This window comes from Eptatretus burgeri, chromosome 12 (genome assembly GCF_056783735.1).
Source record: "Eptatretus burgeri isolate ZD-2024b chromosome 12, Ebu_testis_v1, whole genome shotgun sequence".
Taxonomy (NCBI): domain Eukaryota; kingdom Metazoa; phylum Chordata; class Myxini; order Myxiniformes; family Myxinidae; genus Eptatretus; species Eptatretus burgeri.
In genome coordinates this window covers 24,055,045-24,081,667 of record NC_140972.1, presented here as the reverse complement: position 1 = coordinate 24,081,667, position 26,623 = coordinate 24,055,045, and the positions used below count along the sequence as shown (strand labels likewise).

General features: G+C 40.9%; 2 protein-coding genes across 3 annotated transcripts in view; one reads left to right on the top strand and one right to left on the bottom strand.

Moving 5' to 3' along the window:
• Positions 1-26,623, top strand: part of LOC147015259 (guanine nucleotide-binding protein subunit alpha-11) — a 664,748-nt gene that overhangs the window by 479,774 nt on the left and 158,351 nt on the right. The window lies entirely within an intron of this gene.
• Positions 4,499-7,851, bottom strand: LOC147015260 (uncharacterized). The gene is made up of 2 exons (XM_085849838.1): positions 6,629-7,851; positions 4,499-6,531 (listed from the first exon to the last, which is right to left on the bottom strand). The coding sequence occupies exons 1-2, from the start codon at positions 6,680-6,682 to the stop codon at positions 5,410-5,412; spliced, it is 1,176 nt and encodes a 391-aa protein (XP_085705964.1). The 5' UTR covers positions 6,683-7,851; the 3' UTR covers positions 4,499-5,409.

Sequence of the window (26,623 nt, the reverse complement as noted above, 5' to 3'; positions counted from 1 at the left end):
GTATCTGAAATGATGAAATTTACACTCTATACATTCAGTGATAGAATGGGAAAGGGGTCTGTCGAAGGTTTTATTCCTGATATGTCAACGGGAACAAACACAGACCCTGGATATATTCAAAGGAAAGGAATGTATAATGATGATACAAAAGCAGAAAATAGTTTTACTGTGGCAGTTCCTCTTAAAGGTATATTTGGATTTTGTGATTATGATAAAGTTCTGTATGGTCTTAAAATTAGATTTCAACTACAAAGGAATGATAATGAAAATAGATTGCTTTTTGGTGTTGGTAATGCTTTTGGTGATCAGAATAAATTTGTAATTGAGGAGATGAGTTGGTATATCAGTGAATATACTCCTAATCTTAAAACAGAAGAGATGTTGAATCGAAGACTTAACTCAAAAAAACCACTCAGTGTATCATACCTCAAAAGAAGATGTCAACACGTTAAACTCAATCAAACCACTTACACGTGGAATTTGGGTGTTCTGGAAGGAAAGCCACGATATCTGTGGATGATTTTTAAAAAGCCAGATGGTGATACTGCGACTGATAAGAATAATGCATTGAGTGATAATGCTAAGGTGAAACAACTTCGCGTTTCTCTAGATGGAACATTTTATCCACGAGATAGATTGGAAATTAATTGGGAAAAAATGATTTTGCTGAAGCATACAAGTCTTACCAAAAGGTGTGTGAAAGTAATGGAAATAAAGAACCTATTTTGGATATGACAGCATTTAAAAGTTTGTATACAATCTATACGTTTGACCTGAGCGCTCAAAAAGAAACTATAAAGTCTAATCGAGTGGATACTTCCCTATACATTGAAAGAGGAGAGAGTGAAGAAGTTGATACATATTGTTTGCTTTTGGAAGAAACAGAATTGCAGATTAATACAGATAATGGTGTGATGATTAGTCTCACATAATTTTTTGTTAAATAAATGAGTGGCAAAGTACCAACTGGGGTATATGTTAATCAAATCAATCTTCATAAACTATCATCTTGTGTTCAAAATCAAAAGCCTTGTACGATTAACGTTAATACAATTCAGAGAAAAGGAGCAGTAAGAATTGATGTTTTGCTCACAAGAGAACAGGTTAAAATCTTGAATGACACTGGCTCACTTAAAATTAAAATGACAAAACCAATGTTGAAAAAATATTCAATAAGAGAGACGAGTGGAGGATTTCTCCCATTTCTAATTCCTTTATTTGCTGGTTTAAGTGCGGTTGGAGCATTGACGGGTGGTATTTCAACAGCGGTCAAAACTGCCAACGAAAGGAAGGCTCAACTCCAGGCTCAAAAAGAATTGGAAAGACATAACAAAGAGTTGGAGAAACAAATTAGTGGAAGTGGTGTAATTGTAGATTTTGCTGAAAAACTTGAAGGTCTGCCTGATAAAGCGAGATTGTTAGTTGGAGATATGCTTTCTTCTATAGCACAAGCAGGTGTAAAATTAACGAAAAGAGGTAATGGATTATATCTTTCTAATAAATAAATGAGCATTGATGAGTGGTTGAAAGAATTTGGAAAGAATACAACATCAAATTTACAACTTGCCAAATATTGTAAGAAATTAAAAATTCATAATGTGGTTATTTGTATGAGAGATGAATTAACAAATGTGTCGAAACATACAAAGAATATTATTATGAACTTAGAAGATAATGATGGGAACGGTTCTCATTGGGTTTGTATTTTTAATAGTCAAGACAAATATTATTTTGATAGTTTTGGTCTTCCACCACCTGTTGAAGTCATAAAATTCTTACAGAATGGTGTTTATCAAACATTTCAAGTCCAAGAATTAAATTCCAAGTGTTGTGGTCAATTATGTCTATATGTGTTATTTCAACTCAACAAAAATAAAAAATTTTATGATATTATTTTTAATCTAATATAAATGACTTATGTTGGTAAAGATGGTTCTATCTTTGGTGTATCTCAAGAACTGGATATTGATTTATCAAATTATTACACAAAGGCACAGGCTGAACGACATAAATATAATATAAACAAAAATATTAACATGAAAAATGCTTATAAATTAAAAAATTATCCAAGCCCGACTGACGCAAATGACTTGGTGAGATTAAGCGATTTATCACAATATATATACTTAAATAAAACGGCTGTGTATTCTAAAGATACAGAAGTGTTGATATTATCTCCAGGTCATACAGAATTCACAGTTCGAATTAAAATAAATTTTTATAAAGAAGGGCGTATCGTTTGTATGAGAATAGAACAATGGGGGTATGATATGAATGATTTAGGGTATAATTGGTCATTTAAAATTAACCTCGAAGACCTGGAACAATTAAATCAGTCTCGTAAGGAAGAATATTATCCACTTGGTATCGAGAATGAGTTTTGTGGAGCCACGATTAGTAAACAACAAATAAAAGAATTTAATAAGGGTAAATATAATAATGGTTTTGCCCTTGTTTATCTCATGAAAACAGAAAAAACAGGATTATATATAATAAGTAAGGAAATACAAAATGATTTAACTATGGGAAGATGGGGAGGTGTTTCGTGCCATAATATTATTCTAACATATATTTCTAATACATAAATGACAGCAAGAAGGCTTCAAGAAAATTATCATTTCTGTGTTCAAGCATACCTTCAAGAAAAGGGTATTCGGTATTTTAATAAATATGTTCTACAACATAAGAATGAGGTATTTTCAATAAAAGATTGGCATTATGCTGATGTTGATAAACCAACAACTTTAGATTTAATTAGAATGTTAAATAATGAAAAAATTATAAGGTTAAGAAAAGGTAAGGCTCTTTTAGAAATTCAAAAGAAATTTTATTGGTATCCTGTTGTAAAAAATTATTTTGGATACAGGAATAACAAGAAATCATGATGAATATATGTATAATATTCTATGGGGTGTAAACGATTCAAGTATAGTAAGGGGTGAGGAAGGAGTTGAAGAAGAGAGGGAAGAGAGAGAGAAGGAGGAAAGAGAGAAGAGAGAGAGGGAGAAGAAAGAGAAGGAGGAAAAGGAGAAGAGAGAGAAGGAGGAAAAGGAGAAGAGAGAGAAGGAGGAAAGAGAGAATAGAGAGAGGGAGAAGAAAGAGAAGGAGGAAAAGGAGAAGAGAGAGAAGGAGGAAAAGGAGAAGAGAGAGAAGGAGGAAAGAGAGAATAGAGAGAGGGAGGAAAGAGAGAAGAGAGAGAGGGAGGAAAGAGAGAGAATGAATAAATATCAAAATATGGAAACCAGTGAGATTCAAAAAGATTGGTGGTATTACAGAAAATAACTCAACCCACCGAGGAGGAAAACAAAGAATTGACAAGTCTATTTGCAATACTTTCGACAAGACTATTAGCATCGACAAGATATGGATTTTAATTCAAGTTTTTTCTTAAATAAATGGAGGAGAGAGTGAAGGCATTTCTAAGGATTCTTTATGTTTTAAAAATTAAGATTCAAATGTGCATGTTGGAAACTAAAAAGGTTTTTGCACTCTGCAGGAATTTTTCTCATAAATAAATGAGTTATTGTCTCAAATGTAAAAAGAAAACTAATACTAAAAATATTTCATATATTAAAAGTAAAAATAACAGGGTTATACAAAAAGGTATATGTTCGGTGTGTGGTTCAAAAAAATCAATTTATCTCCAAACACAAACTCGGAGGAGATATACAAAAGTTTTTATCAGGAAGTAAATTTACAACTACTGGAATACCAGGGAATTACATCTTCCAGGTTATTCTTTCTGTGGTCCAGGCACAAACTTAGATAAAAGATTAGATGAGGCAGACAATCCTAAATCCTGGAGTAAACCAATCAATAGAGTTGATGAAGTGTGCATGAGACACGATATTGATTATGGGAATACCACAACGTTGGAAGAAAAGCATGAAGCCGATAGAGAAATGTTGTATAATTTGTCTCTGATACAAAATCCAACCTTGAGAGAAAAAGTTGATAGGTTCATCGTGAAGAAGATGATTAGTGCTAAATTGAAACTTGGACTTGGAAATTCAAAAACTTATAGGCTCTAATGATGCCATTAAGACTGAAGAGCAATTAGCTGATGAATTACATAAACCAATATTCACAAAGTTTCAGAGAAGGAAAGTTTATTCCAAGGAAGTTGATTATATCTGGTCTGCTGATTTGATTGAACTCAATAATGATAAGGGGTACAAGTATGCTTTAACCGTTATTGATTTGAGGAGTAGATATGCGTGGGTTGTCCCTTTAAAAAACAAAACAGGTAATACTCTTATGTTAGCTTTTCAACAGATATTTAATAAAAGTAAGAGAAAACCTAAGAAATTGTGGACTGATGAGGGTAGAGAGTTTTATAACAAGACATTTATGAATTTTCTAAAAAATAACAGTATTACATTATACAGTACCTTTAATGAAGGGAAGGCAGTTGTTGTTGAACGTTTTAATCGTACCTTAAAAGAGAGACTATATAAAAAATTCACACAACTCGGTTCACAACAATGGTCATCTTTTATTCAGGATATTGTGGATAAGTATAATGACACGATTCACACATCAACGAATATGAAGCCATCAGAAACATTTACAAAATTAAAATATGAAAAAGAGATTAATGTCAGAAAACCTAAGTTCAAAGTTGGTGATATCGTAAGAATATATAGGTGGAAATCTCATTTTGAAAAGGGTTTTACTGAACGATGGACGAAAGAACTTTTTAAAATTGTTGATGTAATAGATACAGTTCCTTGGACTTATAAAATATATGATTTGGAAGGGAAGAGATTTTAGGTTCATTTTATTCACAGGAATTACAAAAGACAAAACTAAGCAGATAATACACCTTTGTGGACACTAGAGGGACAAGTATATAATGTGTGTCAAGGGGGATGTTCTTAGATCTGTGAACCCCAAACACAGAATCCTCAACTGAATAGTCAAGGCTTAACTTTTGTTTGTGTGTGTGTGTGTAATGGGAGCAATAGGTTGGCGCTTCACTCCCTCCTACTATACACCGTTGTGGACACTCGAGGGCCAAGTCCGAGGTGTATAACAGTATATAATGTGTGTCAAGGGGGACGTTCTTAGATCTGTGAACCCCAAACACAGAATCCTCAACTGAATAGTCAAGGCTTAACTTTTGTTTGTTGATGTGTATGTGTGTGTGTCCCAACCCTCACATTCAAAATCTCAACACCAACCCTCACGTTCAAAATCTCAACCCCAACTCAATCCTCGCCCAACACAATGTCTTTTTCAAAATGAGATTTCCACCTATATATATATATTTTTACGTTTTTTTTTTCTTCTTCCAATTCTGTCTTTTAAGGCTTTCAGGTTTGATGACGTAGAAAGGGGGAGTAAGCCTGCACTTTCTTCCCAGAACTTTCTTGATCTTGCTCCCATCAAGCACCATCCGACAAAGAACTACATCGATAGGTTTAGATCCCAAAGAATGATAGCAACTCCAAAAGTCTCCAAAATATAAATAAATAAAATAATAATAATAATAAATAAATAAATAAATAAATAAAGCCCCCAAAAAAGTTTCAAGTGTCCAACATAAACCCAACTTTCCAAGTCTTCAAGGTATAACCACATTCCCGTTGAGTTTCCAAGATATGTATCACATTGTGAGTTATCAATCCAGAACCCACATTTCAAGTATTCAAAGTAAAACCAACTTACAAAGTCTCTTAAGGATAACTCATTTACTGATTTTTTCAAAATTTGTGAGTCTCCAAGGTAGGCCCCATATTTAGAACCATCTTGACAGAACCCTTTTCCTGAGTCTCCAAGGTAGTTATTTAAACCATCAAGGCAGAACTCATTTACTGATTTTTTCAAAATTTGTGAGTCTCCAAGGTAGGCCCCATATTTAGAACCATCTTGGCAGAACCCTTTTCCTGAGTCTCCAAGGTAGTTATTTAAACCATCAAGGCAGAACTCATTTACTGATTTTTTCAAAATTTGTGAGTCTCCAAGGTAGTTATTTAAACCATCAAGGCAGAACTCATTTACTGATTTTTTCAAAATTTGTGAGTCTCCAAGGTAGGCCCCATATTTAGAACCATCTTGGCAGAACCCTTTTCCTGAGTCTCCAAGGTAGTTATTTAAACCATCAAGGCAGAACTCATTTACTGATTTTTTCAAAATTTGTGAGTCTCCAAGGTAGGCCCCATATTTAGAACCATCTTGGCAGAACCCTTTTCCTGAGTCTCCAAGGTAGTTATTTAAACCATCAAGGCAGAACTCATTTACTGATTTTTTCAAAATTTGTGAGTCTCCAAGGTAAAACTTGTATTCTGGCTCATCAAGGTATAACTTGTTCAGTGGGTATTGTCTTGATAACTCACAATGAGTACTATTGCTGTAAAACTCTTTTTCAGGATTTTGCTGGTCTCCAAGGTATAACTCTTTGGTTGGGTCATCAAGGACGAACTCGTTCTGTGGGTCTTGGTCGCTCATAAGGTCTTCAACCAAGCCAACAATTTCGCCCCAAGTTGTAGCAAAAGCAGTATTTTCATTTCGTATTTCAGACACAATTTCCTGTGAGAGAAAATAATAATGTATTAATTAAGTTATTTAATTATTAAATGAGTATGCTTCAATCAAAGTTTGAAAATAGGAAAATAAAAAATCTTACCTCAATAGATAAGAGGTTTGAATCCAGTTCATCAACTTGAAGGTTTAGTTCCATAGAAGACAGAGAGTTCCAAGGAACACCAAAGTCATCCCACTCAAGGTCTTCAACCAAGCCAACAATTTCCCCCAAGTTGTAGCAAAAGCAGTATTTTCAGATACAATTTCCTGTGAGAGAAAATAATAATGTATTAATTAAGTTATTTAATTATTAAATGAGTATGCTTCAATCAAAGTTTGAAAATAGGAAAATAAAAAATCTTACCTCAATAGATAAGAGGTTTGAATCCAGTTCATCAACTTGAAGGTTTAGTTCCATAGAAGACAGAGAGTTTGAGACAAGCACACAGAACACCATTGCCAGCAAGAACAAATGTTTAAAATGGAGCCTGGGTTTGAAGCTTTTATAGAGAAAGACTGGTGGGTGTGGTTTCCTTTGGAAATTCCCTGGGCAAGCCTAGGCAAGCCTTCATTGGGAAATTTTTCAAAACCATAACATCCTGTAATTTTCTAGTGATTTCTTTGTGAGTCAGAGATGAACTGGAAATGATGTAAGAGTGGGCGGGGCTTAGCAAAAGTAGGCGGAGCTTAGGAAAAGTGGGCGTGGCTTAGAAAAATACCTTATGAAAAGTGGGCGGAGCTTAGCAAAAGTGGGCGGGGCTTAGGAAAGTGGGCGTGGCTTAGAAAAAATACCTCACGAAAAGTGGGCGGAGCTTAGCAAAAGTGGGCGGGGCTTAGGAAAAGTGGGCGTGGCTTAGAAAAAATACCTCATAGAAAGTGGGCGGAGCTTAGCAAAGTGGGCGGGGCTTAGCAAAAGTGGGCGGGGCTTAAAGAAAAGTGGGCGGGGCTTAACAAAAAATAACCTGTGGCTCAGGAGGTGGTCAGATGAGAGCATTAAGAGAAGTTTATCATTTCGTAATGGCACAAAAGGGGTATCTTAAAAAATATAAAGATTCAAATGTTTTGTTTGTCAATATTTTAGATGGGGATTATTGTGCAAAGAAAATTAAACTATTGAAGGAATTTGAGAATGAACAAATCTTTATAGGTTCAATGAGTGAGCTGTTCAATTCAATGAGGTTCAACCTCCAAGTTAAAAGGGGAGACAAATAAATATACCTTGGGATAAAAAGGGGATTTATTTTTAGGGAAAAAAAATATAAATCGCTGAAAATCCCCCATTCATTTACATGGGGAAAAGTGAGCCAGAATCAGTATTCTTACCCTACTGGCATGCAACTGGTGCAGTGTCAACTCGATGAGGTTATGTTGATGTTCGAGGACAGGTAGGTATTGTCGTCTCAGCCTTGCCGTATCCTCCACCTCTCGGAATGACATCAACATGTACTCAACACGAAGTATAAAAAAAAGACGGGTTCCTCCTGCGAAGGCCCTTTTTATATACCAATTCCCCAAATCGCTGTGAATACGTCATTCTACATCAGCTGTTTGTGAGAAACGTGTTCAGTAAGTTCTGTGGTCGTTATGAAGACGTCAAATACGTCTACATACGTATTTGTTCGTAGGACATGCTCTACAACTAATTCCCCAGCACATTACTCGTAGATTATAAATAAGTCACGGGTTCCCTAAACATTACTTTGATGTGTTTCGATGTATGAGAAACTTTCTAGTAGCGCGTTGCGAGCTGTGAACAACGTTCGTGTAGCGTGCTTATAAAACGTTACCGAGAGTTTATGAATAAGTTTCGGGTATGCAAATGTTACCTCAACGTGTTTCCACATATGAGTAACATATAAATAACGTGCGTCAACGATCGCATAACGTGCCTAAACCTTATGGCCAGCGTAGCGGAACGTGTGAGCCAATGGCCGAGTACGTCGTAAAATTTTAAGCATATGAAAAGTTGAGAAAAACCACAAAGTTAAACGATTAAAGCCAGCGTACTATGACTTATGGCAGTATTTTTCAGCGTGCTCTTAATGTATACAAAACCTACCCATAACGTATCGACGTGTGCCAGCGTATTAGGCAAATTTTTCATAAATCGGCATAGGTTGGCTAAATCGTCAAGGTGTGACAGCCCCTTTATTCATTAAATATGATGTCAACAGTGCTGACAGAGTTATAGTTCTTTTCTCCAACATTTTTTTTGGGGGGGGGGGGGGAGGGGGGTTTGGAAATCACTTAAAGCATGTAAAAATGCAAAAAAAAAAAAAAAATCGAAATTTTGTTTAAAAAAAATTGCAAAAATGTTTTTTTCTCTAACAATTTTTTGGGGGGGTTGGAAATCACTTAAAACATGCAGAAATGCAAAAAAAAATTTTCCTTTTTTTGGGGAGGGGGGGTAACAATTTTTTTTTTGGGGGGGGGTTGGAAATCACTTAAAACATGTAAAAATGCAAAAAAAAAAAAAATTCTCAAACAATTTTTTTTGGGGAGTGGTTGGAAATCACTTAAAATATGTAGAAATGCAAAAAAAAATTTTTTCCTCTAACAAATTTTTTTTGGGGGGGGTAACAATTTTTTTGGGGGGGTTGGAAATCACTTAAAACATGTAGAAATGCAAAAAAAAATTGGGGGGGGGTAACAATTTTTTGGGCGGGTTGGAAATCACTTAAAACATGTAAAAATGCAAAAAAATTCTCTAACAATTTTTTTTTTTTGGGGGGGGGGGGTTAGAAATACTTAAAATATGTAGAAATGCAAAAAAAATTCTGTATTTTTTTGGGGGGGGTAACAATTTCTTTGGGGGTTGGAAATCACTTAAAACATGTACAAATACAAAAAAATTCTCTAAAAATTTTTTATTAGGGGGGGGTTGGAAATCACTTAAAACATGTAGAAATGCAAAAACAAATTCTCTAACAATTTTTTTGGGGGGTAACAATTTCTTTTGGGGGTTGGAAATCACTTTAAACATGTAGAAATGCAAAAAAAAATTTCTCTATTTTTTTGGTGGGGGGGGTAACAATTTTTTTTGGGGGTTGGAAATCACTTAAAACATGTAGAAATACAAAAAAAAATTCTCCAACAATTTTTTTGGGGAGGTTAGAAATCACTTAAAATATGTAGAAATGCAAAAAAAAAAAAATTCTCTATTTTTTTTGGGGGGGGAACAATTTTTTTGGGGGGGTTGGAAATCACTTAAAACATGTACAAATACAAAAAAATTCTCTACCAATTTTTTTTTGGGGGGGGGTTGGAAATCACTTAAAACATGTAGAAATGCAAAAAAAAAAAATTGGGGGTGGGGGTAAAAAACAATTGGGGGGTTAGAAATCACTTAAAACATGTAGAAATGCAAAAAAAAATTTCCTTTTTTTTGGGGGGTAACAATATTTTTTTTGGGGGGTTGGAATTCACTTAAAACATGTAAAAATGCAAAAAAAAAAAAATTTTTCTCAAACAATTTTTTTTGGGGAGTGGTTGGAAATCACTTAAAATATGTAGAAATGCAAAAAAAAAATTCTCTTTTTTGGGGGGGTAACAATTTTTTGGGGGGTTGGAAATCACTTAAAACATGTAGAAATGCAAAAAAAAAATTGGGAGAGGTGGGGGTAAAAAAAAATTGGGGGGCGTTGGAAATCACTTAAAACGTAAAATGCAAAAAGAAAAAATAAATTTTCTCTAACAATTTTTTTGGGGGGGGAAACAATTTTTTTTGGGGGGGGGTTGGAAATCACTTAAAACATGTAGAAATGCAAAAAAAAAATCTCTATTTTTGGGGGGTAACAATTTTTTTTGGGGGGGGGGGGTTGGAAATCACATAAAACATGTAGAAATACAAAAAAAAATTCTCTAACAAATTTTTTTGGGGGGGTTGGAAATCACTTAAAACATGTAGAAATGCAAAAAAGAAATTCTCTTTTTTTTGGGGGGGGGTAAAAAAAATTGGGGGGCGGGTTGGAAATCACTTCAAACATGTAGAAATGCCAAAAAAAAGTTTTTTTTCTCAAACAATTTTTTTTTTGGTGGGGGGGGGGGGGAAAACCAAGTCCAAAATTTAATGGCATGGTCATTTTTTTTTTTTTTGTATACCTTGGTCGAGGCTCGTATGAGAGCTAACACACAACTCACAGCAAGGAGGCATGAGACAAGAGGGGCGGGAGTGGAAGGGACAAAACATTGGGGAACAGACACATTAGGTGAACTGTGGAAGGGAGAGGAATGGGGATGGGACGGGGAACATGGCGAAGAGAAGATGGACATTACAGGGACTTTCAGGAAGGAAAGCAGGAGAATTGAAGGAAGTGGGCTTGGGTGGATTATCGGGGGTAGAAAAGATCGAGGATTTGGATGGGGGAAGATAAGAGGTGGTGGTGAACAGCTGTTTTGAAAGCCTGGAGGGAAGAATGGGAAAGAATAGAGTGAGGAAGTTTATTCCAAAGGCGGGAAAAAAGAGGAATGAAAGAGTGAAGATGAGCAGTGATTCGTGATTTTGGTAGTTTTACCAGAAGGGGGTTATTGGCGGACCTTGAGTGCCCTGTGGAAATATGGTGGGGACAAATCGCAGAGAGAGCAGGGGGGGGGGCAAGGCTGGAGAGGAGTCGGTAGAAGACAGAAAGACCACCGACCAACCTGCGGTGATTGAGTGAGAGGCCCAAAGACTCAGCTTCATTGCGGGAGATGCCGATGATCTTAAATGCCCTGGTTTCGACAGCGTGAAGCCGAGAAAGGTGGGAGGCAGGAGCACCAGCCCAGAGGGGAGAGCAGTACTCCATCAGGCTACGGACAAAAGCTTTGTAAGTGGTCAGGAGCTCAAGAGGGCTGAGGAAGGACTTTGCACGACGGAGGATTCCCAGTCGGCGACTGGCTTTTGAGGCGAGGTTGGAAATGTGACTTTCCCAGGAAAGGTCATGGCAGATAGTGAGACCCAGAAGCTTGAAAGAAAAGACTTCTTCCAGAGGATTGTGGAGAAAGTGGATGGGGGGGGGGGGGTTTGTAAACGGTCCTTTCGAAGAGACATCGTGAGAGTGTGAGATTTGTCTGGATTGAAAGACATGTTCCACGTGTTGGACCAGTTTGTGATTTTATCCAGATCTGCAGTGAGCGAAGAAGCTGCTGCTTGCCGGTCTGAGGGATGACAGATGGTACGGCAGAAGGTGGAGTCGTCGGCAAAGAGAAATACAGGATTTTCCAGAGAGTCCGAGAGATCATTGATGAAAACCAGAAAAAGAACAGGGCCCAGAACGCTACCTTGAGGAACTCCAGCCTGCACAGGAAGAGGGGATGAAAGAACTCCATTTAGGGCCACACGTTGACTGCGACAGGAGAGGAAGTCTGCGAGCCATGAGTGGAGATGGCCTTGAATACCATGGGAAGAGAGTTTGGTGAGTAGGGCAGGGTGCCAGACTGTGTCAAAAGCACGTGATATGTCCAGGGATACGGCTCGGATTTCCTGTCTGGCATTGAGGACCTCCATCCATTGATGGGAGAGCAGAAGCAGCATATCCAGGGTAGAGTGACCTGGTCTGAAACCAAATTGATGATTGGAAATCAAGCCATTGGAGAAGAGGAAGGATTTCATGTCTGAAGCGATGATGGATTCCATCACCTTGCTGATGATTGGGAGAAGGCTGATTGGTCTATAGTTACAGGGATCTGTTTTTGCACCTTTTTTATGCAGGGCAGTGATGTTAGCAGATTTCCAAGCAGATGGCAGATGACCTTGGGCAAATGAGAGGGTGAATAGAACAGAGAGAGGGTGAGCAAGAGCAGAAGAGCAGGCTTTGAGGACACGTGGGCTGATGCGGTCTGGACCGGTTGCAGAATCTGACTCGAGGTTTGAAAGCAAGCTCTCCACCTTGTTAGGAGAAAAGGATACAGAGTCCAGGGACAGTTGGGTGCGACTGGGTAAAGTGGGTAGAGATAGTGATGGGTTTAGGACACAAGATTTAGCTGCAAACACTGAGTTTAGACATTCAGCTTTATCACGTGTGGAATCAGCAGTGCGGCCATTTGAGGTAAGGGAGGGGATGGAGGGGGAACATACACCAGAAACAGATTTGATTAAACACCACCAGGATTTTGAGGAGGGAGAGAGGTTTGAGAGTTCAGACTTGAGATGAGAAAGATGTTGTTTTCTGGCTCTCCTGAGGGTAGATACACACTTGTTCCGAGCTTTGTGGAAAGAACTGAGATTGCCCTCAGTTGGGTTTGCTTTCCATGAGGCAAAGGCAAGTTGTTTCAGGACAACTGCCTCGCCACAAGCTTCATTAAACCAAGGGCGGGAGGAAGGGTAGGACAACTGAACACGAGAGGGGATAAATCTGTGCATGAGGGAGAGCAAGTTTCTTTGAAAGAATTCCCAGGATGAGTTGATGTTTGAGAAAGTAGTGATAGGAGACCAGTCTGTAAGTTTGATGGCTGCTCGGAGACCCTGCCAGTCGGCTTAAGTGAAATGCCAGACTCGACGGCGGTGAGGTGGTTCTCTGATAACAGCCAGAGAGATGTCCACTTTAACAAGGACGTGGTCAGAAGAACCAATTGGAGCGAAGGAAGAGCAGCAGATATTGTCAGGGAAATTTGTCAAAATCAGATCCAGAAGAGATGGAGTACCATTGGTTGAGATCCGGGTCGGGAAGTTGACCAATTGAATCAGTCCCAATGAGTCGCAGAAAGCTTTTGCTGAGGTGCCATGGCAGGTGAGAGAGGTACCCACACCTAGCCAACTGGCGTGATGACAATTGAAGTCACCACATAAGAGGAAGAGAGAGTTTGGATGAGAAGATAGAAGATGGTCCATGTTTTCGGATAGTGAGGTGTAGATGGAGTCATCACTGTTCGGTGGACGGTACAGTACACATATAAACATGAGGTGGGAGTGGAGGGGAAGCCGAAGCCAGAGGTATTCCTGGGGGTGTGGGGGAGTGAGAGCAGTGCATGGAGAGTGAGGAATAGAGTCTTTGATGAAGAGAGCAACACCTCCACCAGGACGAGGCTCAGGTCTGTCATACCGTAAGAGGGAGTAACCAGGGAGAGATACTTGGGAGTCAGACACGTCTTGGGAGAGGAAAGTTTCTGTTAGGCAGATAATGTCTGGTTTGTCAGTGGCAACCTGTATGGAAAGATCTGAAAGGTTTGAGCGAAGGCCCCGGATATTTGAGGTCCACACTTTTAATGAAGAGGTAGGGGAGGAGGCTTTGGGTGCAGGAGGTGGAGGGGAGGGGGAGGGTAGGACAAGGGACGAGGGGGAGAGGTAAGGAGGGTTGCTGAAAGAGTGTGGGGTATTGCAGAATAGCGAGGGGAGGGGCCGACTGAGGAGGAGAAAAGGCTCTGTGGTGCTGGGGGAGAGGTGGGACAAGAGACAAGGAAGAAGGCAGTTGAGGATTTGAGGAGGTGGAGTGAAGAGATGGAGGTGAGAGGGCAGTGGAGGGAGGCAGGTTGGTGGATGAGAGGGGGGGCAACTTAGAGAAGGAAGAGTCAGGGGGATGAAAGGTGGGAGAAAGGTGAGGGGGGAATTTTTGAGAGAGGTGAGAGGGAGGCTTGGAGGGAGAAGAGTGGGATGGTTGCTTTGAGAGTGAGAGTGAGGGGTGAGGGGGGTGAGTTGGCACTGAAGTTGTAAAAAAAGAATGGTTGATGGAAAGCGAGCATCCATGGCAAACTGTGGTTTTTAAATGTTTTAGGTCAGAGATGCGATTTAACACAATTCTTGATGGATGCAATGAAGGCAAATTCAGAGCATGGAGAGAAGAAGCGCTGTAATAGTTGGATTTTTTAGGCAAGGAATGAAGGAGAGGTCGAAATGAGAGCAGTCTGTTAAAATAGCAGAAGAGTAGTGCATTGTGAAACAGTAAAGAGTACCACATGTGTGAGAGAGGAAGATGAAGCATTATAAGATCGTTTTTGTTGTTAATATTAATGTATGAGAGAGTTCAACAGATTAGGTCATGGAAGTGTAAAAAAAAAAAAAATCGAGGAAGAAGACGAGGAGGAAGTTAAGAGGAAGAAGAAGAAGCAGAATCGGGAGAAGGTGAGCGTGTTGTTGTTGTTGTTGTTGGGTATATATATATATATATATTTTTTTTTTTTTTGAGATAAGAAAGAGATTAGTTGGGAGAATGGGGGATGTTTGGAAAGTGGGGAGGATGAAAATTGAAGGTAATGGGGAGGATAGAAATTGAAGGTAATGGGGAGAAAAAACAAACAAACAAACAAAAAAAAACGATCGAACACCGAGTGGAACCGGTAGGCCTCAAGCCTAGGCCTAGGCCTCAAACACCAGGTAAGAACGTCGACAAAAATACTCACAAAATAGCACGATTTTTGAAACAAAACCGAACTAGGAACACACATTAACATGTAGGTGAGAAAATTAAACAGTTAAAACGGGACAAATAACCACCGGAAACTTAACTTTGAGAACGTCAGCAGGGAGCCCCGAAGGAGACCTCTTGCCGCTCCAAAACCGGAACCGGAACATCATGGACCATACCTAACCCCCCACCAAGTTTCGTCGAAATCCGTCGAGGAGTTTTTCCGTAATACTGTTCACAAACAAACAAGCAGTCATAGATTGGTACTTACGAAATCGTCAACTTGACCTCTGACCTTGTCTAATAAAAGCTGTCTCTCGAGAAGGTAGCGACGCAAACCAGAAGTTTCTACGATGATTCTGTACCAAACCATCAAAAATCGAATGTTTGACCTCACTGTGACCTTGACCTTTGACCGATTTCGTCCAAAATCTAATCAGCACTCGCCATCACCCTCCTGAATCACGTGGTGTAATTTGACATTGGTAGCTTCTTCCGTTCTCGAGTTATCTGTACCAAACCATCAAAAATCGAATATTTGACCTCACTGTGACCTTGACCTTTGACCGATTTCGTCCAAAATCTAATCAGTACTAGCCATCAGCCTCCTGAATCACTTGGTGTAATTTGACATTGGTAGCTTCTTCCGTTCTCGAGTTATCTGTACCAAACCATCAAAAATCGAATATTTGACCTCACCGTGACCTTGACCTTAGATCGATTTTGACCAAAATCGAATCAGCACTAGCCATCACCCTCCTGAATCACGTGGTGTAATTTGACATTGGTAGCTTCTTCTGTTCTCGAGTTATCATGCCTACAAACAAACAAACAAACAAACAGAAACGGAAGGCATCAATATACTTCTTTAGATTTCGTAAGTAACAAACAGAAAGGGGTGAAAACAGTAACCTCCGTCCATCTTCGAAGATGTCGGAGGTTAAATATATTGTTGTAGGTTTCCGCCCGTTCGGCATGCGGACGACTGCCTTAGCCTAATTGCGGCCGCACGTTCCCACCGAACGAGCAATCTCGTCGTAGCTTCCCTATCAATGCCGAAACCCAGCTACAGGTGTTTTTAACACACCATAAACCAGACGATCCCTCTGTCCACACGCTACAGGGTCGATCACCGAATTGTCGATGTACCTAATTATTCGCGCAGACAGAGATACCAGGAGTTTATACCTCGATGGGGCCTGCATGAAAACAAGCCACTTAAGCAGCTCGTTCCGTATGCGATTGCCGAGCGGTTTTATATTGCCAAGTCCCGTCGGACCAGATGTACGTTTTATCGGCTTGATAATCAGTCAGCTAATATTCCGAATGTTCCATGGCAGTCAATGTGAGGAAGGGACGCAACGAGCAGGTGACATTCAGCAATGGGGACATTTATTTTAAATGCACATATGCAATGAATAGGGGAATGGGACACGACACGAGCAAAAAGCCTGCAGCCGATTCCTATGATCATTTACAGCAAGGACTTACACAATTCACTACTTAAGGACAAGGAGCCACAGACTTTCATGCAAAACCCAAGAAAGAAAGAACTGGGCTCGTGAGCCTTTATTATTTCTCAGAGCCGGGATTACCGAAGGGGCTCCGAGAGACCAGGTGGGCTACCTGGCCACCCTTGTGGTGACTCGATGGGTCCTTGTTCGGCGACCCTCGGTGTCTTTGCCCGGACCCCCGAGCTCCGACTGGCTCCCTTGGTCGTCCGGCCACCACTGCGGCCTGGCTTAGCCGACGACGCGCTGGAGGAGTGAACAGGTCTCGACTCCGGCCTCCTGGTTGCGCCAGCGAACCTTCGAGCGAACCAACTGCCCGCACTCCAACACTCCCACCTCCGAACTCTCCAGCTCTCAACGGAGCGTCTCTCCACTCCCAACTCCCACCGACTCTGAACTCTCCACACCAACTGCAAGCCACGAACTCCAGCGCAGCACGAACTCAAAGCAACCTTCTCTTGCCGGCGAGCGAACGCGGCCTTTTATCGCCCCGAGGGGAGGGGCCGCTCTGGGCTTCACCACCCAAAATCAGCGCCCTCCCCCTTTTCACCTTTGAACCTTCACCCAGGCTGGATCCACCCCTTTCACTTCCGATTGGCCAGCTCTTTCAGAGGGTAACGCCGTTTTGATCTGATCTTGCCGTCAAACGCGGCCGTGTTGGAAATCACCGTCAAACGCGACCGTGGGTTGTCGTTGTTGTGATGATGTGTTTGTTTTAAAATAAAGACAGAAAAGAATAACGGCTAACTCAAAGATGCACAGCCCGGCACACGAACAAATCCCGTTATACATCGGTGGGGAATTCTAACCTGGAACACACACTTACCGAAATAACTGACCTCTGGGGAACCTGACTGGTGTTCTGTGAATTTCCACAACCGTAACAATATTTTCTCTTCAAATTTCAAGTCAATCGGATGAAAAATGAGGATTTTAGAAACACCACCTTAGTTGACCTTTGGCCTATGTTGACCTTTTGACTTCAAAAACAATAGGCTTCTTGCTTATGACAAACTTTACCATGTGGTGAAGTTTTGTGAAGATTGTTTTAATATTGTGACCTGTAGGTGACAAACAAACAAACAAACACAAATAGACAGACAGACAAACAGAGAGAATAACAAAATCGACTAACCAATATACTTGAAAAATCTTCCATTTTGCAAGTAAAAACAGACAGAAAGGGTTGAAAACACAACCTCCTTCACCTTTGGTGGCAGAGGTAATCAGCTGTTCCTGTAGGTTTCCTCTGCTGGATCGTGTGTTTCACAGCAGACTCAACCATGAGCACCAAGGAGCTTTCAAAAGACCTCCAAGATAAAGTTGTGAAAAGGCACAGGTTAGGGGATGGGTATAAACATATTTCAAAGGCCTTGAATATCTCTTGGATCACAGTCAAAACAATCATTAAGAAGTGGGAGGCGTATAGTGCCACCAAGACCCTGCCGAGTTAAGGCCGTCCCTCTAAACTGGATGACCAAGCAAGGAGGAGACTGATCAGAGAGGCCATCAAGAGGCCAATGGAAACTTTGAAAGAGCAACATGCCTTTATAGCAAAGACTGGTTACTGTGTGCATGTGACAACAATATCCAAAGCACTCCACAAGTCTGGCCTGTACGGTGCGGTGGCACGAAGGAAGCCATTACACAAAAAAGCCCACCTTGAGTCCCATTTGAGGTATGCAAAAACAACAACAAAAAATAGACTCTGGAGATTCTGAAGCCATGTGGTAAAAAGTTTTGTGGTCTGACGAAACCAATATTGAGTTTTTTGGCCAAAATGCAAAACATTACGTTTGGTGCAAACCAAACACAGCGCATAATCCAAAGAACATCATCCATACTGTGAAGCATGGTGGTGGCAGCATCATGTTCTGGGGATGTTTTTCTTCAGCAGGGACTGGGGCACTTGCCAGGATCGAAGGGAAAATTGATGGAGCAAAATACATAAAAAATTGAGGAAAACTTGCTGCCCTCTGCAAGAAAGCTGAAATTTGGACTGAAGTTCACCTTTCACAATGACAACGACCCAAAACATACAGCAACAGCTCTACTGCAGTGTTAAGGAAGAAAAAGATAAATATCCTCGAGTGGCCCAGTGAGAGCCCCGACCTAAATCCAATCCAAAATCTGTACTGTGGCATGACTTGAAGATTGTTGTCCATCAACGCTCCCCATGCAACTTGACAGAGCTTGAACTGTTTTGTACAAAAGAACGGGCAAATATTCCCCAATTGAGGTGTCAATGTTGGTAGAGACCTATCCCAACAGATTCACAGCTGTAATTGCTGTCAAAGGTGCTTCCACCAAGTACTAACTCAGGGGCGTGGACACTTATCCAGCCAAGATATTCCAGTTTTGTATTTTTATTTAATTTTCTGAAATTTGTAGAATTTGTTTTTCACTTGGAAGTTGTGGGTTACGATGTTTAAATAAATGTGTAAAAAGTCTGATTTAATGCAATTTAATTCCAGGATATAAGGCAACAATAGGTGAAAATGTTGATAGGGGATGTAGACTTTCTATAGGCACTGCATATACACACACTAGTGGATTACACTTGCATTCAGAAAGCTGATAAATAAATCAATTAACTGAAGAATAAGTGAGCAGTGTGAACTCTTTATTTACTGTCAATGACATCATAGATCATATACTATACAGACATGGTGACATCATAGACAAAGTGACCAATCTTGCATATTATAGTTTACTATCACCTTTAGTTAAATTCGAGTACACCAGAGCAGAAGGTTATGTTCCTGGCAACCTCGTAAACTTGCGATTTGGGAGCTTCATTTGATTGAGGATCGCATCTACTTTATTAATGATACATTAACGAGGGTTTTATTTTATATCTGATTAATCATTATTCCATATAGGAAATGTGTCGAGATATTCGATAACATAACCAGTGTCACTTAAAATATTTCTAATCTTATATTAACTAATCCTGCTAATATTAAACCGAGTCCACCAGCAATGTCACTTTGTGAAGTAAATGTCTGTTTCACACTTTATTCCATGAAAACAAAACCCATTTGAAAAACTGCTCCATTTTATCAGGTCTGTTGTGATCGCGTCTACATTATTAATCATATATTAACGAGGGTTTTATTTTATATCTGATTAATCATTATTCCATAAAGGAAATGTGTCGAGATATTCGAAAACATAACCAGTGTCACTTAAAATATTTCTAATCATCTGCTAATATTAAACTGAGTCCACCAGCAATGTCACTTTGTGAAGTGAATGTCTGTTTCACACTTTATTCCATGAAAACAAAACCCATTTGAAAAACTGCTCCATTTTATCAGGTCTGTTGTGCTGCTACTAATTGAGAAAACAGCTTCGGTTTTGAATTATAAGTGGACTGGATTATACTGTGGGTACCTTCATGTTCCACATCATAATGGATAAACCAAGAAATACAACTAAACAAGGTGCCATCAATCTCAGCAACTGCCTAAGAAACAGAGTTCTTGATGTCACAGAAGGTACACAACTATATGTGTATATATATATATATATATATATATATATATATATATATATATATATATATATATATATATATATATATATATATATATATATACACACACACACATACTGCCTGTACGTGGTTGCATACCTTCTGTAACACGTGTCCTTGGAATATAGAGTGGTCCATAGCACAGCTCCCACCCCTCCGAGCCCCTCACTGCATACATTACAGTAATGAAGTCTTTGGTGATTTACCCACCTTTGCCTTTAAGACTCCAATTAACGCGCGCGGCTCGGGGTAAATATAAATATGCAAAACGCTTTAATTAATAAGCAAAGAGAGCGAGACATGAAAATGGATTCATATTTACAAGTTTATAAATGCGACAGAAGGCTAACTTACAGAATTAGTGTATAATTATGCTAATTTAGAGGCACTAATTTTTATTAGAAATTTCTCTGCTGCTCCATCCTGTCTCAGTAGTCTCAAGCCTGTGCACCCCCAACTGCCCCCCTTTTCCACAAGCTTTAAGCAATTTATCTTAAAAAAAAAATGATCGAAGGCTCTTGCAGGAGCTTGTACATAAATCAAACGCAGGACAAAGGACATTCGTAGACATCGATATACTTTAACATGAATTACAAGACATTAGTGGACAAGGAACAGACGTATGTTTTATGGGATTTGAAGCTGCCTTCCCTGCATTGTCATAACTGGTCTGGGTTCCATTTCCTACCCGACTCTGTTACCTGTTGGAATGATGCTTCGCAAGCAGGCCGTTGCATATCACAAAGTGCAGCGTCGCTCGGATGAACGTTGGGCTGGCTGTCCTGTCTGCCGGCATTAGTTTGCGGACGTTAAAGATCCCACAGTGTATTTCGCAAAGTGTAGGCGAGCTGTCGCTGGCACCCTGATCAAATTCAAAATTCCTGCCACCTTCAGTAGAACCGTCAGTCCTGGCCAAGGGGTTCGTGAAAGACTTGGGCCAAAAAAAAGGTTCCTTGGACCACCCCATAAAAATGTGCTGATTTAAGGGCCGTCAAGTAAGAAGTGGTGGTAGTCTTTGTATCATGGGCCAAGGGTTCATTTTGGGAACACCTTCGGCCAACCCAGACATGTTCTCAGGCTTTACAGTGCAGCGCATTGCACATCCTGTCCAACCTTTTTGGAGTCTTATTCAGAGCCAGTAAGCGCTGTTTAGACACAAAACACGAAAGACATAGATGGAAGAGTATTGGAGAAAGTGTAAACTAGGTTGTACTCACTCCATCTGGTGAATTAACCTTTCTTTTCATAGCCTCTGCAACCCCCACCCTTCCCACGACATTTGCCTCACATTCTCTACAGATCCGCATTCATTTTTGTGGATTTAGCTTGTCCATCTAGGGGCTGTGGGAGTGTGAGCCTCACACGCAGCCTGGTACCGATGGAGCCAAGGTGCGCGGTCTTGCCGTAGGCGAAAGGCAACAGCGGTGTGTAGTCTTGTGGGCCACCCCGCGGCGCAGTGTGTCCCCAAAAGGTTAGAAAGATAAATATTAAATCTGAGAACACAATGGGAGCTGTTAAACCGATGCGAATTAATATGCATGGACAATTAATTAGCCCCGCTTTCGAGACATAAAAATCCCAGGCTAATAACTGCTTGTACGGAACACCTTCTGGGCATTTGAACATATGCCGGAATTATACTTAATTGACTAATTACATAAATTACTCATTAATTTTACACCACATCAATTATAAAAGATATCTCAATTATTTTTGCATAAATTACGTGCTATGCTTGGGAACGAGCCAAGCGTGCACTCACGTCCCTAGGCGCACGCTCCTTGCGGAAGGGGGGCAACAGCGCTGGTTGGGGTTTGGGCAAGAGGAAAGCTTGAGGTGAGAATGTTGGTGGAAACCAATTGGAAATAAAAGTTGTTTCCTGCGAATATGATTTTCGTAATACCTTAAGCAAGCTGCTCTATCAACTACACGCTTGGCTATTTTACAGACACCGGAGACCGAAGCATGAAGTTGTAGGCTCCATGTTGTCTACTTTGAGACACAGGTATGGGCTTGCAATCATACACTTTTGGGAAAGATTGACACGTAAATATATATATTTTATAAACCTTTGCACTGATGGCCTGGAGTGATGACAAGGCATGTTGAGTTACGTTATTATTATTATTATTTTTGCCAAATGGTCAAGGGAGAAAAAAGTATGTGTTATGTAAAAAAACAAAAATTATGGATCAGAAAAATGAGCCTTATGACGAGCCAGAAGTCTGAAAGCAATTAGACTTTGAATGACCGATGACCTTGATGGAATCACGAGCTGATTCAACACTTGGAATTACTTTCAAGCCTGACAAATCTCATACTTTCATGCTGTCTCTCCAAAAGAACCGTCTGGCAAACCATCCCATCTACTCCCTAACAATCCTCTTGAAGAAGTTCAGCCTCCCAAACTATTAGGCCTCACTATCGGCTTTATTGGGCAAACCACTTTTGAAGTTGTCCTCCAAAGCCAGTCGCCGACTGGGCATTCATATTCTCTGTCGGATTAAGTCTTTCTTTGGCACACCTGAACTTTTATCTACTGTACCGACAAGGCCTTTATCCGTCGCTTCGATGGATGACTGCTCTCCCCTTTGGGCTAACGCCCCTGCCACACATCTTGTTCAGCTTGACGTCATGGAAACCAGGGCCTTCAAGATCATTGGAATCTCCTGCGATGAAGTTGAGTCTATGGGCCAATCACTATCACATCGCAGACACGTCGATGGTCTCTCTGTCTTCTCACGCTTCCTTTCTGGTCTTGCACCCTCGACCAATTCCATGCTCTGTCCTTCCCCGCCCCCTACCCTCATGTTTCTGAAGTGTACATTCAGTCTGCCAGTAACGCCTTTCTCATGAAACTCCCAAAATTCAGCATCACTGCTCACCTCCACTAATTCATTCCTCTGTCTTCCCACCCATGGAATCAATTTCCTTAGCCTCTTCAATCTCATTCTTCCCTCCAGGACCTCCAGACAGCTGTTCACCACTGTCTCAAATCACCCCTGTCTTTTACGACCATTATCTTTTCTACCCCCATTAGCCCACCCCTTTCTAAGTGTCAAGATTTTGCTTCCTGAAAATTTGCTGCTGTACCCATTTTGTTCACCCCCCCCTATATCCTCCCCTACCCCTCATTCTTCCCTTCCCACACCCCTTATTTCTCATTTCTCCAAATCTACCTCTATTTTGTTCCTTAATACTGCTCTGGTGTGTCTCCCACCTCCATCTCTTTCTACTGTTCTTTTTGTTCTGTGACAACCTGATCTGTTATACATTCTAGCTCCTACATGAGTCTTGACATTGTCAACAAAAAGAAAATGTTTTCCAGGGCTTTCAAAATTTCAGAAACAGTGAGTTTAGGATGGACCACACCAACTTTAGCATTTCCATGTTTATTGTTTTAAAGCTGAATATCAGGCAACTTATGCTGCATTATAATTGGCTTGAACCAAGGACAAGGCTGGTGCCCAAAGGCCACGTTGAACTGAATGCAAAGTGGTTGGTTGTGACATCACGTACAGGCTGGATTGTTATTTATAACTGCCTTAGCTTTTTAGTGATGACTAGTAAAGGTGATTTTCAAGGGAGGGGCTGTTAGTTTCATTCCACTGTGAGACTCGGACACTCGGTCGAGCGCATACCTCCGTCAAGCTGATTAGTGTATGTTTTGTATACCACTGATAGGCCGGATCTGGATTCCGACCTGAACTAAAATTTAATCGGCTTGTTCTTGTCACCTATCCAAGTCATCCACCAAGTTTCGTCTGAATCCATTCACAGCTTTTTGAGATATCCTGCTATATATCGTTTTAGCCCTATCACTCAATGGTGAAGATTCACTTTAGAAATTATCAGATCCGGATCTTCACCAAAATCAAATCATTTCTTCTTTGTTACATACCAAACCTGCCCACCAACTTTCGGCTGAATCCATCCCAAATTTTTTGACATATCGTGCTATATGTCGTCTTTGGCCCAATCTCTCAATGGTGAAAAAAAAAATCACTTAAAAAATTCTCGGATCCAGATCCGGATTCGGATCTTCACCAAAATTTAATTATTTCATTGGGGTCACTTACCCAAACGCTCCACTAAATTTCGTCCGAATCTGTTTGCAACTTTTTGCGATATCCTGTTCACAAACAAAAATGAAAAATCACTCATGGTGACAATTGGCAAAACAGAACGAAGTAGAACGGCACTCAGAAGAGTGCTTAACTTTGCCAGGCTGAATAGTTTACGTTTTATATCCTATTGATAGGCTGGATCTGAACCAAAATCGAATTGGCTTGTTCTTGTCACCAAACCAATTCAAATCCACCTAATTTTGTCACAACTCATCCACAACTTTTTGAGATATCATGATATATATAATATATATAATATATATATATATATATATATATATATATATATATATATATATATATATATATATATATATATATATATATATATATAGTTGCGGATGGGGGTCTGGGTGAGAAAACCACGAGGGAGGGAAGCTATCTCGGGTTCCCACCAGACTCCCCGGAATCGCAGGGTGTTGCACATGGATAACTCTGTGACGCGGCGGGTCGCTGACCAACAGTTAATGCCAATAACTCAACCACATGACTTAGGCTCCTCCGTCTAATATCAGTTACCTAAAAATAATCATGTCACCTAATTATCGGGGGACACGCCCTCGGTACGCCTTGTCCGAACCGGATCACCTTACCGGATTTGATGCAGCTGATCAACACTGACAAGGACGTACTGGCTAAAAGGAATTGATCATTTGGGAATAAAGTCCCAGCTCGGCTAGGATACGGACCATGCTGTAGCAATGAAAGGAAAGACAAAAACGAGCTGGGAACATTTCTACAAATAGATTTATTAAAGGCAGGCGAGGAAAAATATGTGGCAGAACCAACAATTAATTGAGTTTATTGTTATGTGTAAGTAGACTAGTCGAGATATAAAGAAAAGTGTGGTGTGACAAAAACAACAAGCAACTTACAAAAGCAGACACAGAGCAGATTTATCCCAATATATTGTTACGGTTGTGGAAATTCACAGAACACCATTCAGGTTCCCTAGAGGTCAGTTATTTTGGTAAGTGTGTGTTCCAGGTTAGATTTCCCCACCAATGTATAACGGAAATTATTCGTGTGCCGGGCTGTGCATATTTAAGGTAGTGTTATTCTTTTCTATCTTTATTTTAACAATAACAACAGCAACAACAACAATAAAGAACAACAGCAACAACAACAATAAAGAACAACTCAACAACCACGCCATCTCCACCACCACAACAGCATCTCAACAACCTTGTCAATCTCCACAAAAACAGCGACCCTCCTCTACAAACAAAAACACCACTCCCAGAAAGCCACCTGAAGAAGGAAACAGAAATGACGGTTCGGGCGGGTCCCTCAGAACGGCGTAAACACGGATGACGGTTATTACAGCAACAACTAAAGAGCCAAGCCGATCACTCCTGGAATTTTTCCCCCGCGCGGCGGGAAGGGAGGGGCGAACGCCCCGACGGGATAAAAAGCCGGGTTCGCTAAGTTGATGGAGAAGAGAGTCTGGAGAAGAGAGTCTGGAGCATGGAGTCCAGAGTCAGGCAGTAGAGTTGAATCGGTGTGGAGAGCGCCAGAGTTGAGTTGGTGTGGGGAGCTCAGAGTCGGTGAGAGTTGGGAGTGGAGAGTCGCCCCAACGAGAGCTGGAGAGTTCGGAGGTGGGAGTGTTGGAGTGCGGGCAGTTGGTTCGCTCGAAGGTTCGCTGGCGCAACCAGGAGGCCGGAGTCGAGACCTGTTCACTCCTCCAGCGCGTCGTCAGCTAAGCCAGGCCGCAGTGGTGGCCGGACGACCAAGGGAGCCAGTCGGAGCTCGGGGGTCCGGGCACAGACATCGAGGGTCGCTGAACCAGGACCGAGCGAGTCACCACGAGGGTGGCCAGGTAGCCCGCTCGGTCTCTCGGAGCCCCTTCGGTCATCCCGGCTCCGAGCAATAATAAAGGCTTACGAGCCTGTTCTTTCCTTCTGGGGTTTTGCATGAAAGTCTGTGGCACCTTGTCCATAAGTAACAAACTGTTAAGTGAAGTGCCTGTACATTACATAATAGGAATCGGCTGTAGGCTTTTTGCTTGTGTCCAACCCCATCCCCCCCCCCATTCATTGCATATGTGAACCATGAAATAAATACCTCCATTGTTTGAATGTTAACCTGCTCGTTGTGTCACTTTCTGCCATTGACTGCCATAATTGCGTTCGGGATATTAGCTGGCTGATTATAAGCCGATAAAACATACATCTGGTCCGACGGGGCTTGGCGATATAAAACCGCTTGGCAATCACATACGGAACGAGCTGCTTAAGCGGCTCGTTTTCGTGCAGGTCCTGTCGAGGTATAAACTCCCGGCATTTCTGTCAGCGCGAATAGTTAGGTACATCGACAATTCGGCGATCGACCCTGTAGCACGTGGACAGAAGAGTTGGCTGGTTTATGGTGTGTTAAAAACACCCGTAGCTGGGTTTCGGCGTTGATCCGGAAGCTGTGACTAGATTGCTCGTTCGGTGCGGGCGCGCGGCCGCAATTGGGCTAAGGCGGTCGTCCGTACGCCGGACGGGCGGAAATCTATAACAATATCTTTTGCAATCTTAATTGAAGCAAGGACAGACGCCATGACACACACACACACACACACACACACACACACACACACACACACACACACACACACAC

Bases quoted from the DNA above. Each gene is read 5' to 3' on its own strand.
- LOC147015260 (XM_085849838.1), bottom strand. From the start codon at position 6,682: ATGGAACTAAACCTTCAAGTTGATGAACTGGATTCAAACCTCTTATCT. The intron at 6,532-6,628 runs GTAAGATTTTTT...TTTCTCTCACAG, and splicing joins CAAACCTCTTATCTATTGAG to GAAATTGTGTCTGAAATACG.